The sequence below is a fragment of the Herpailurus yagouaroundi genome, unplaced genomic scaffold (assembly GCF_014898765.1).
Source record: "Herpailurus yagouaroundi ecotype Mexico unplaced genomic scaffold, PumYag 140, whole genome shotgun sequence".
NCBI lineage: Eukaryota > Metazoa > Chordata > Mammalia > Carnivora > Felidae > Herpailurus > Herpailurus yagouaroundi.
The window spans coordinates 59312976-59325402 of record NW_024412395.1 but is presented as its reverse complement, the minus strand read 5'-3'; the positions used below and the strand labels follow the sequence as shown (position 1 = coordinate 59325402).

The 12427-nt window shown below is 41.2% G+C and overlaps 1 protein-coding gene across 3 annotated transcripts in view; it reads left to right on the top strand.

The window, feature by feature from the left end:
* Positions 1-12427, top strand: part of TTN (titin) — a 275680-nt gene that overhangs the window by 74477 nt on the left and 188776 nt on the right. The window contains exons 55-78 of one of the 3 annotated variants that reach the window (XM_040475508.1): positions 34-312; positions 405-686; positions 779-1057; positions 1175-1453; positions 1555-1833; positions 1949-2236; positions 2362-2640; positions 2770-3051; positions 3152-3430; positions 3553-3831; positions 3945-4223; positions 4335-4622; positions 4865-5143; positions 5353-5634; positions 6884-7162; positions 7285-7566; positions 8638-8916; positions 9033-9320; positions 9479-9757; positions 9850-10128; positions 10239-10517; positions 10631-10918; positions 11045-11332; positions 12096-12377. The exons of the other annotated variants lie outside the window; for them this stretch is intronic. Of the exons in view, the coding sequence (XP_040331442.1) occupies positions 34-312; positions 405-686; positions 779-1057; positions 1175-1453; positions 1555-1833; positions 1949-2236; positions 2362-2640; positions 2770-3051; positions 3152-3430; positions 3553-3831; positions 3945-4223; positions 4335-4622; positions 4865-5143; positions 5353-5634; positions 6884-7162; positions 7285-7566; positions 8638-8916; positions 9033-9320; positions 9479-9757; positions 9850-10128; positions 10239-10517; positions 10631-10918; positions 11045-11332; positions 12096-12377 (6756 nt within the window). The remainder of the gene's footprint in view (positions 1-33; positions 313-404; positions 687-778; positions 1058-1174; positions 1454-1554; positions 1834-1948; positions 2237-2361; positions 2641-2769; positions 3052-3151; positions 3431-3552; positions 3832-3944; positions 4224-4334; positions 4623-4864; positions 5144-5352; positions 5635-6883; positions 7163-7284; positions 7567-8637; positions 8917-9032; positions 9321-9478; positions 9758-9849; positions 10129-10238; positions 10518-10630; positions 10919-11044; positions 11333-12095; positions 12378-12427) is intronic. 3 annotated transcript variants of the gene reach the window in all.

Here is a 12427-nt window from a genome sequence, read left to right as displayed (position 1 = left end):
TCTTAGAAATTCTTTCTTCTACCCCTTCTTTAGAACCACCCAGTTTTGTAATTAAACCTGCATCAAAGGATGTTCTGCCTGGCTCAGCAGTCTGCCTGAAGAGTACCTTCCAAGGGTCCACTCCTCTCAAAATCAGATGGTTTAAGGGTGACAAAGAGCTTGTTTCTGGTGGCAGCTGCTATATTACCAAAGAAGCTTTAGAAAGTTCCCTGGAACTCTATGCAGTAAAAACCTCCGATTCGGGCACATATACCTGTAAAGTCAGCAACGTCGCCGGAAGCGTGGAGTGCAGTGCAAACTTATTTGTAAAAGGTCTGCATTGTTTTCTTGACATCTTTGTGCTGCCATCGTTCTAGGTTCTTTCCTCTTCCTCATGTTTCTTCATAACTTCCTTCCTTCCACAGAACCGGCCATGTTTGTTGAAAAGTTAGAGCCATCACAGTTGTTAAAGAAGGGAGATGCCACCCAGCTGGCCTGCAAAGTAACTGGTACCCCTCCGATTAAAATAACATGGTTTGCAAACGATAGAGAAATTAAGGAGAGCAGCAAACACAAAATGTCTTTTGTGGAGTCCACTGCGGTCCTAAGACTTACAGACATTGCCATCGAAGACAGCGGTGAATATATGTGTGAGGCTCAAAATGAGGCTGGCAGTGACCACTGTGGTAGCATTTTAATAGTCAAAGGTTTGTGTCCACCTTGCCCCTTGGTTTACCAAAGTTGTGGCCCATAGCATAGATTCCTCCCTCATTAACTCAAAATAATTCCTCTTCTGTAGAGTCACCTTACTTTACCAAGGAATTTAAGCCAATTGAGGTGTTGAAGGAATACGATGTCATGTTGCTTGCCGAGGTGGCAGGCACACCTCCCTTTGAGATCACTTGGTTCAAAGACAACACAACGCTGCGAAGTGGTAGGAAGTATAAAACCTTGGTTCAGGACCGGCTGGTTAGCCTGCAGATCCTCAAGTTTGTAGCTGCAGATGCTGGTGAATACCAGTGTCGGGTGACCAATGAGGTGGGCAGCAGCACCTGCAGTGCCCGGGTGACTTTAAGAGGTTAGTGTCAGTTCAAATGATGCACTGGCTCTTCTGCAGAATCAACTCTTCTTTAAAAAAAAAAAAATCTAGTTTTGGTGTAAAGCTGACATTGATTGAGAATTATTCTTCTATTAGAACCTCCAACCTTTGTAAAGAAGATCGAGAGTACCAGCTCCCTTCGAGGAGGCACGGCTGCCTTCCAGGCCACTCTGAAGGGCTCCTTGCCAATCACGGTGACTTGGTTAAAAGACAACGATGAAATCACCGAAGACAATAATATAAGAATGACCTTTGAGAACAACGTGGCTAGTCTGTACCTCAGTGGCATTGAAGTCAAGCATGATGGGAAATATGTCTGTCAGGCCAAAAATGATGCAGGAATACAAAGATGTTCTGCACTGCTCTCAGTTAAAGGTCGGTTCAGAAAGTTTGCCATGGGTTTTAGGAACTAATGCAGATGTAAGCCTTTTAGCAGAGTGATTCACAACCCACACCTATCCCTTTGTTTTCTACAGAACCTGCAACAATCACCGAGGAGGCTGTGTCTATAGATGTCACCCAAGGAGACCCAGCCACTTTGCAGGTTAAATTTTCAGGGACCAAGGAGATTACAGCCAGATGGTTTAAAGATGGCCAAGAGCTGACCCTGGGCCAAAAATACAAAATCAGTGTCAGTGACACAGTCTCTGTACTGAAGATTATTTCTACAGAAAAGAGAGATAGTGGAGAATACACTTTTGAGGTCCAGAATGATGTTGGCAGAAGCAGCTGCAAAGCTAGAATTAATGTATTAGGTTGGTATTGAAACGGGGTATCCTGTGCTCCTCCACATCTTACAGTTTCAGAGAAAATGCAGATTGCTGGGTTGACCTAACTTTTCTTGTTGTTTTCTGCTTTTTCATTGCATAGATCTTATCATACCTCCCTCATTCACCAAAAAGCTGAAGAAAATGGACAGCATTAAAGGGTCTTTCATTGACCTAGAGTGTATAGTGGCTGGGTCCCATCCCATAAGCATCCAATGGTTCAAAGACGACCAAGAAATATCAGCTAGTGAGAAATACAAATTCTCTTTTCATGACAACACTGCCTTCTTGGAAATCAGTCAGCTGGAAGGTTCAGACAGTGGGACATATACTTGTTCTGCCACTAATAAGGCAGGACACAACCAGTGCAGTGGCCATCTTACAGTCAAAGGTTGGCATTTTTTATCTCCACTTATCAAGAACTTCTTGCTCTCTCATTTCTTAATTCGCACCCTTATTGCTCCATTCCAAAATAAACCTGCCTTTCTCTTTTTACTCCTTTTTCTTTCATCCCAGAACCCCCTTACTTCATGGAAAAGCCACAGTCACAAGACGTCAACCCCAATGCAAGGGTTCAGTTAAAGGCTCTTGTGGGTGGTACTGCACCCATGACGATAAAGTGGTTTAAAGATAACAAAGAGTTGCACTCGGGAGCGGCTCGCTCAGTCTGGAAGGATGACACCTCCACCATTCTGGAGCTCTTTTCAGCCAAAGCTGCTGACTCTGGGACCTACATTTGTCAACTTAGCAATGATGTTGGCACAGCAACCAGTAAAGCCACTCTCTTTGTGAAAGGTCTGATCTCTGCATACACCTCTCTTGCTTGTCTAGCTTTTCCTGGAGGGAGGGAAGAGGCTTAAGAAAGCGATTTTGGCCTTTGTTTTACAAAAATGTTCAACATCACACTCTTTTCCCCATCTTTAGAACCTCCTCAATTCATTAAGAAGCCCAGCCCTGTATTAGTGCTGAGAAATGGACAGTCTACAACATTTGAATGCCAAATAACAGGCACTCCTGAAATCAGAGTTGCTTGGTATCTGGACGGGAATGAAATAACGGCCATTAAGAAACATGGCATTTCCTTCATCGATGGTTTAGCCACTTTCCAAATTTCTGGTGCCAGGGTAGAAAACAGCGGGACTTACGTCTGTGAAGCCCGTAATGATGCAGGCACGGCAAGCTGCAGCATTGAATTAAAAGTGAAAGGTTTGTGACCGGATCTCCTTTCCATTTGGGCTGTGCTGCCAGCCAGGCCCTGGGTCTTCCCTTGAGTAAGCCAGTCTCTGTCTTCCCTTTGAATCCTTAGAACCTCCCACCTTTATCAGGGAGCTGAAGCCTGTGGAAGTAGTGAAAGACAGCGATGTGGAGCTGGAATGTGAAGTGATGGGAACCGCTCCATTTGAAGTCACGTGGCTGAAGAATAACAAGGAAATCCGAAGCAGCAAAAAGTACACCCTAAGTGGCAGAGTATCTGTGTTTAACCTCCATATCACCAAATGTGACCCTTCAGACACTGGTGAATACCAGTGCATTGTATCCAATGAAGGCGGCAGCTGCTCTTGCAGTACTAGAGTCTCCCTCAAAGGTCAGTCATGCACACGAGAAGCAGGGTACCATGGAGAAATTTGGTAATGCTCTTTAATTTTATGATTACGAGGAGAAGTTCAAATATCCCTCTTCTTTTCGCACTGTCTGATTCCATCACAGAACCACCGTCGTTCACTAAGAAGATAGAGAATGTCACTACTGTTTTGAAAACTTCTGCCACCTTTCAGAGTACCGTGGCGGGCGCTCCTCCCATCTCCATAACCTGGCTAAAGGATGATCACATTCTCAATGAAGATGATAACGTTCATATTTCATTTGTGAACAATGTGGCCACACTTCAGATCCGGGCTGTGGACAATGGGCACAGCGGAAGATACACGTGTCAAGCCAAGAACGAGTCAGGAATTGAGAGGTGTTATGCTTTCCTTTTAGTGCAAGGTTTGTAAGCCTTTCTCTTGAGAACTTAGTCTGTGGGGACAATTTCACAAGCACGCCTTAGTTCTCGTAGAATTATCAATGCAACTAATTTGCATTTTTAATTCTCACTGCAGAACCTGCTCAAATCCTAGAGAAAGCTAAATCTGTTGACGTTACTGAGAAAGACCCAGTCACGCTGGAGTGTGTTGTGGCTGGAACACCAGAACTCAAAGTGAAGTGGCTCAAAGATGGAAAACAAATTGTGCCCAGTAGATACTTTTCAATGAGTTTTGAAAATAACGTGGCCAGTTTTAGAATTCAGTCGGTAATGAAGCAAGACAGTGGTCAGTATACTTTCAAGGTGGAAAACGACTTTGGAAGCAGCAGCTGTGACGCCTACCTGAGAGTGCTAGGTTTGTATTTTGGCACTAGTTGGCTTCTCTTCCTTATTTCTACTATTTAATACCCTTTGTAAACAAATGGCAACATACTGATGGATGTGTTTTGCTGTTTGTGTTGGATAGATGAAAATATTCCTCCATCATTCACCAAAAAATTAACCAAAATGGATAAGGTTCTGGGCTCTTCTATACGTATGGAGTGCAAGGTTTCTGGCTCACTTCCTATTAGTGCTCAGTGGTTTAAGGATGGAAAAGAAATATCTACAAGTGCAAAATACAGACTTGTCTGTCATGAAAACACTGTGTCACTGGAAGTCAATAATCTGGAATTAGAAGATACTGCAAATTACACATGCAGGGTCTCAAATGTAGCAGGAGACGATGCGTGCAGTGGCATCTTAACTGTTAAAGGTTAGAACTTCTCTTCCTCTTCTTGATTCTTCTTTGTGATTGCTTTTTAAATGTACCACGCTTACCTTGTATTCTTTATAGCTAAAAGTCTTAATAATTCTGTTTCTTTAGCTACATATTTATTGAGTTCAAGAAATATACGGTCATCACCTCTTTTCAGAACTGTTTTCTTATATGTCTATAAGACTGTCAAAATAGTTTACAAGGGATCTAATTAAATATATTTCTCTTAACATCTATAGAACCACCAAGCTTCTTAGTGAAACCTGAGCGACAACAAGCAATACCTGATTCTACAGTAGAATTTAAAGCAGTACTGAAAGGAACACCACCATTTAAAATAAAGTGGTTTAAAGATGATGTGGAACTTGCCTCTGGACCTACATGTTTCATTGGCTTGGAAGGGTCAACTACCTTCTTAAATCTCTATTCGGTGGATGCTTCCAAGACTGGACAATATACTTGCCAAGTTACCAATGATGTTGGTAGCGACTCTTGTACTACAATGTTGCTTGTGACAGGTGTGCAAGTTTGATTGTTTTATGTGTCTGACCTCTGGCTCCTTTCTGTACAATGCATCTTCCCAATCAAGAAAGTACACCTCTCTCTAACAGTGCACTGTATTATGCCGGGCATTGTTCATCTTTTCCTCTTTCCTACATATTACCTAACGTGGCTTTTGTTATTTATATCGATTTTCCCATAATCTCCTCTTTCTTTCACTCTCTAGAACCACCAAAGTTTGTAAAGAAATTAGATGCATCCAAGATAGTGAAAGCAGGTGACTCGGCACGACTTGAATGCAAGATAACCGGATCCCCAGAAATCAGAGTCGTGTGGTACAGAAATGAACATGAACTCCAAGCCAGTGATAAATACAGAATGACTTTCATTGACTCAGTGGCTGTCATACAGATGAACAATCTCGGTACTGAGGACGGTGGGGATTTCATTTGTGAGGCTCAGAATCTTGCTGGCAGCACAAGCTGTAGTACCAAGGTTATCGTAAAAGGTAGAAATCTCTTTCTTCTGTTCCTCGTTACCTAAAAACCACCTTCTTCTCCCCTGCTGTAGCAGAACTCTTTTTTTCTTTTACTGTCATTTTAGCTTCCATTTAAGATCATAGACTCTTTTCCCAAACTAAAATTACTTCCCTTTTCAGATGTTATTTTTTCTTAAGATTTGCTTACACGTAGCCAATCATTCTGGGATATTTTTCATGTTATTCCAGTGCCATAATTCTGATCACCTCAACACATTAGCCAAGCAATTCAAATTTGATGTTTCACAAACATACCAAAAAAAAAAAAAGTAGGCATTTTAAAATTAATTTTTGCCTTCAATAACCTTATGAATGGATCATCATCCTCATGATAATCTTTATCATTAATAACAAATCATATTTAGTGGCTCCTGGGTGGCTCAGGCGGTTAAGTGTCCCACTTCAGCTCAGGTCATGATCTCACCATCTGTGATTTCGAGCCCCGCGTCAGGCTCTGTGCTGACAACTCATAGCCTGGAGCCTGCTTCGGATTCTGTGTCTCCGTCTCTCTCTGCCCATCACCCACTCATACTCTGTCTCTCTCTGCCTCTCAAAAATGAATAAACATTTAAAAATTTTTAAATAAAAATAACAAGCAATATTTTACTCCATATATATATGGTACAAGCAATATGGGTTTAACCCTACATTTAAAAGAGGAAAATTATATATTTTTCTCTCTCTCTAGAATTGGTTCTTATTTTTTTTAAAAATTATATCACTATACTCTTAGTACTAGTTTTCTGCAGCCATTTTCCAATATTTTTATCACAAAGTCCAAGTCTGTCATGGTGTGAGGCAATTATTTCAATAACATTTGTTGACATGGAAGATTAGATCACAGACATCATGGTGGCTTCTAAGTATCTTAGTTATAGAGCACATACAAAAAATTTCAGTCCTGAAGTCAGGATTCCATACCTCATGCAAATCATCTTAGTTAAGGTACTTGGGTTTGGTTTTTGTTTTACAACTTTTGCATCAATCCTTATAGTCCAAGATAAATTAGTAAGGTTAGGTAGATAGAAGTTGAGCTGTTTTGGAAAGACATCTAGGGGGTCTAGTCTGAGCTCTCTCCCAAGGAAGCAGAGTGATTTTACAAAGGCTAATGTTACCCATTACAGTATCTTGACTCTTTCTTCCAACTTAAAAACAAAGAAATAAATATATTCTATGGAATTAAATAGCCCAATTCATTAGAAATTCTTATTTTCTACAGAACCACCTGTTTTTAGCAGCTTCCCGCCTGTAGTAGAAACCCTTAAAAATACCGAAGTCAGTCTTGAGTGTGAACTTTCGGGAACACCGCCATTTGAGGTGATATGGTACAAAGACAAGCGGCAACTGCGAAGTAGCAAGAAATACAAGATTGCCTCCAAAAATTTCCATGCAAGTATTCACGTTCTCAATGTTGAAACCTCAGACATTGGTGAATACCACTGCAAGGCACGGAATGAAGTGGGAAGTGATACTTGCATTTGTATTGTCAAATTGAAAGGTAAGTGTATTTCCTGCACATGGTTGAAAGGGCAGGAATGTGCCCAACACTTATTTCCTCTCTCTCTCTTCCATTATCTGGACAATGTTCTCAACAGTCTCCACCCATCTTTCCCTGTTCAGAACCACCAAGATTTGTCTCCAAACTGAACAGCCTCACCGTTGTGGCTGGCGAGCCTGCTGAGTTACAAGCATCCATAGAAGGAGCCCAGCCTATTTCTGTCCAGTGGCTTAAAGAGAAAGAAGAAGTGATCAGAGAAAGTGAAAACATCAGAATTACATTTGTAGAAAATGTTGCAACTCTGCAGTTTGCAAAAGCAGAACCAGCTAATGCTGGGAAGTATATCTGCCAAATCAAGAATGATGGTGGAATGAGGGAAAACATGGCCACGCTGACTGTTTTAGGTTGGTACAATACAGCATGATGGTCCCCTGGTAGAAGGTGGGGCCAAACACTGAGAAGACTTACTGAGAGTCACTAGTAGAATCTCTTGTTCTGAATTTCTTCTAGAATGATACTAATACTTTCTTATTTGAAAGGTTTAAGAGAAAGGACCTAATGGACCTTCTTCTTTTTCTTCTTCTTTTTTTTCCCCCTAATTGATCTTTTAAACACTCTTTCCTATTTCTGTGATCCTGACAAAAATTAGCTATCTGTTTGATTGTTTACCTACTACTTTTCTTGATGGATTAGCAGATGCAATCATGACTCTCTTTTGCTTAAGCATGAAAACTGTTGGGAGCCAGCATATGCAACAAAGAAATTGTGGTTACAAAGTACTGGTTGTTAAAGCTTACAAGAACTCCCAAGATCAAAGTTTGATAGGAAAGACTTCCACTTGCATCTTTGAACAATTTAGCAATTGTTTGGATGACAACTTTGAAAAAAAAAAAAAACTGGCTCTAGAACCTTAAAAAAAATAAAGCAGGGGCGCCTGGGTGGTGCAGTCAGTCGGTTAAGCGTCCGACTTCAGCCAGGTCACGATCTCGTGGTCTGTGAGTTCGAGCCCCGCGTCGGGCTCTGGGCTGATGGCTCAGAGCCTGGAGCCTGTTTCTGATTCTGTGTCTCCCTCTCTCTATACCCCTCCCCCCTTCATGCTCTGTCTCTCTCTGTCCCAAAAAAATAAATAAACGTTAAAAAAAATTTTTTTTTAAAAAATAAATAAAAAAATAAAGCAGGAATATCAATTCATAATAACATGAATCCTTTGCTCTAAAGAGGGTCAAATGCAAATCAATACACATTGTCTAATGTATATTATCTGAATTGTTTTGGAAATCAACTGGTGCACAAGCACATTTCTTAATAATTCCCATAATTTCATGATAGCACGTAATTGTGGAATCACATTTTGAGGTCTAGAGAGAGAGCCTAACATAACCACACCACTGGAAGAAACAATGTGAGCGAATTTGAGAGTAGAGGCATGGTTAAGGTAATGGAACTTGACAGATGGCTGTCACGTTTTATTTCAGAGCCTGCAGTCATTGTTGAGAAGGCAGGACCAATGACGGTGACCGTGGGAGAAACGTGCACTCTGGAGTGTAAGGTGGCTGGCACTCCCGAACTCTCAGTTGAATGGTACAAGGACGGAAAGCTGTTGACCAGCAGCCAAAAACACAAATTTAGCTTCTACAACAAAATCTCTTCCTTAAAGATTCTCTCTGTTGAAAGGCAAGACGCAGGCACATACACTTTCCAGGTGCAAAATAATGTTGGAAAAAGCAGCTGTACGGCTGTGGTTGATGTTTCAGGTTAGTTCTGATCCGTTCCCCATGTTGCATATGTGAATTCCTTTCACCGGTTTCCTTCTCTCAGGTCTCTTCTGCTCTTTTAAATCCTGATGAATCTCTTGCCTTTCTTCACACAGACCGAATGGTCCCTCCCTCTTTCACACGAAGACTGAGAGATACCGCTGGGGTGCTGGGTACTTCGTGCATCTTGGAGTGCAAAGTAGCTGGCTCATCACCTATCTCTGTTGCCTGGTTTCATGAGAGAACTAAGATTGTCAGTGGAGCAAAGTACCAAACCACATTTTCAGATAATGTCTGCACGCTGCAGCTGAATTCTCTGGATTCCTCAGATATGGGCAATTACACATGCGTGGCTGCGAATGCCGCTGGGTCTGATGAGTGTCGTGCCGTGTTGGCCGTACAAGGTCAGTGTTATAGATGCAAACCGTTTCTTACAGATTCCTCTCTGGGTGCACATCCAGGCACGCATCTGACACACATTCAAAAGTGCTCTTTGTCTTTGATTCAAAGTTGCAGCTTAGAAGCTTATAGGCTCTTTTCACTGTCCTCCATGTCTATGTAGAACCACCGTCTTTTGTGAAGGAACCTGAACCTGTGGAGATACTACCAGGGAAAAACGTCACCTTCACAAGCGTTATAAAAGGATCCCCTCCGTTCAAGGTGGGCTGGTTCAGAGGTGCCAGGGAACTGGTGAGAGGAGACCAGTGCAACATCTATTTTGAAGACACTGTGGCAGAACTGGAATTATTTAATGTGGACATCTCTCAGAGTGGGGAGTATACTTGTGTGGTTTCTAACAGTGCTGGCCAAACATCCTGCACTACTCGCCTCTTTGTAAAAGGTTTGCTCAAGTGCATTTCTCTTCCTACTCTTTATACATTGACATCTTTGTGCTTTTACTATGTTTGATTGCTATGCTTTGTCACTCACCAGAACCAGCTACGTTTGTGAAGAGGTTAAGTGATCAGTCTGTGGAACCAGGGAAGTCCATAATTCTGGAGAGCACCTATACTGGAACCCTTCCAATTTCAGTTACCTGGAAAAAGGATGGTTTTGACATAACTCCATCTGAAAAATGCAGCATAGTCACAACAGAGAAAACTTGCATCCTAGAAATCCTGAACAGCACAAAAAGAGACGCGGGACAGTACTCCTGCGAAATTGAAAATGAGGCAGGGAAGGATGTTTGCAAAGCTTTGGTATCGACATTAGGTGTGTTGTCTTATTCTCTCTTTTAGTAATTGGCATTGAGGTAACACGAAGCATGGGTTTGTTTGGTTTTCTTTAATTCTAGTCGCTGATTGCGATCCTTTGTTCTTTAGAACCACCTTATTTTGTTACGGAACTGGAGCCTCTGGAGGCATCCGTTGGAGATTCAGTTTCTTTGCAATGCCAAGTTGCTGGGACACCAGAAATCACAGTGTCTTGGTACAAAGGAGACACCAAGTTACGGCCAACTCCTGAATACAGGACCTATTTTACAAACAATGTGGCCACGCTTGTTTTTAACAAAGTGAACATTAACGACAGTGGAGAGTACACCTGTAAAGCAGAAAATAGTATAGGAACTGCTTCGTCTAAGACTGTCTTCAGAATTCAAGGTGATGATATTACTTTAGAAATTAAGAAAATTTGAAATCTTAATTCTTCTATCTTTGTGGAGAAATTTTCACTTCATCTACTAATGACTCCAGTATTGCTTGTCTTCCTACAGAGCGCCAACTCCCACCTTCCTTTGCAAGACAACTGAAAGACATCGAACAAACTGTTGGGCTTCCAGTTACACTCACTTGTCGACTAAATGGCTCCGCACCCATCCAAGTGTGCTGGTATAGAGATGGGGTACTTTTACGAGATGATGAAAATCTACAGATGTCATTTGTAGATAACGTGGCAACTTTAAAAATTTTGCAAACTGACTTGAGCCACTCTGGCCAGTACTCCTGCTCAGCGTCTAACCCACTTGGAACAGCATCTTCTAGTGCTAGACTGACGGCAAGAGGTTTGTTCCTGCGTTAATCTTTCTCTTTGCGAACCATGACTTCTTATTCATTGTCAGAGGAGAAATGGCCAATGAAAAAAGTAAAACAAAACAAAATGTCCATTGCCTTTTCTTTTCATTTTCCAGAACCTAAGAAATCTCCATTCTTTGACATCAAGCCTGTATCTATAGATGTCATTGCTGGGGAAAGTGCTGACTTTGAGTGTCATGTTACTGGTGCTCAACCAATGCGAATCACTTGGTCAAAAGACAACAAGGAGATACGTCCTGGAGGAAATTATACTATCACATGTGTGGGAAACACTCCCCATTTAAGAATTCTTAAAGTAGGCAAAGGGGACTCCGGGCAATATACTTGCCAAGCAACCAATGATGTTGGCAAAGACATGTGCTCAGCTCAACTCAGTGTAAAAGGTATCATTATATGGTGTCTACCAGAATTTGTTCCTTCCCACATTTGCATACTTGTCTTCTAAAAGTTTCTTTAGCTTTTAAATTTGGGGGGTAAACTAACCGGGTCATGTTAGAACGTATATTAGTGTTGAAGAAAACATTAATCAATGTTCTGTTTTGTCTTTTTTTTTTAATGTTTATTATTTTTGAGAGAGACAGAGACAGAGAGCAAGCATGGGAGGGGAGAGAGACAGGGGGGCACAGAATCGGAAGCAGGCTCCAGGCTCTGAGCTGTCAGCACAGAGCCTGATGCAGGTCTCGAACTCACAAGCTATGAGATCATGACCTGAGCTGAAGTTGGACACTTAACCAGCTGAGCCACCCAGGCGCCCCTGTTTTGTCTTTATATTGTTCTTTAAATCAGTGTTATCTCTAAGTGTGATCCTATCAAATAGTGTTTAATTGAAATTTGTTAAATATTGTTTCAACTGTCCATTCTCATTTTTTGTACTTTTCTGTCATATGCATTCTGATTTATCATTACTAAATTTTGATCAAATACGTCTATAATACATTAACTTATATGTTTCAGTTTATATATCAAACTACAAAAATAAACTTAACAATTAAACCCTCTATTAAAAGCTTATTTTATAGAAAAGATAACATGTTACCATAAAATTATCAGGAAGTATATTCTTCATAAACCAGTGACCAGTTTAAATATGTGTTTGTGGGATCTTCAACTACAAACATAAGCTATTTTTTTCCTTTGATTTACTAGAACCTCCCAAGTTTGTTAAGAAACTAGAAGCTTCAAAAATTGCAAAGCAGGGAGAACCCATCCAACTGGAATGTAAAATAAGTGGTTCCCCAGAAATCAAAGTTTTGTGGTTCCGAAACGACAGTGAACTTCATGAAAGTTGGAAATACAACATGTCATTCGTTAATTCTGTGGCATTGCTTACCATCAATGAAGCCAGCACTGAGGACAGTGGGGACTATATCTGTGAGGCCCATAATGGTGTTGGAGATGCCAGCTGCAGCACAGCCCTGACTGTTAAAGGTTAGACACACTAAGCATCTTTCTTTTCCTCTGATTTGATTCTTTCTCAA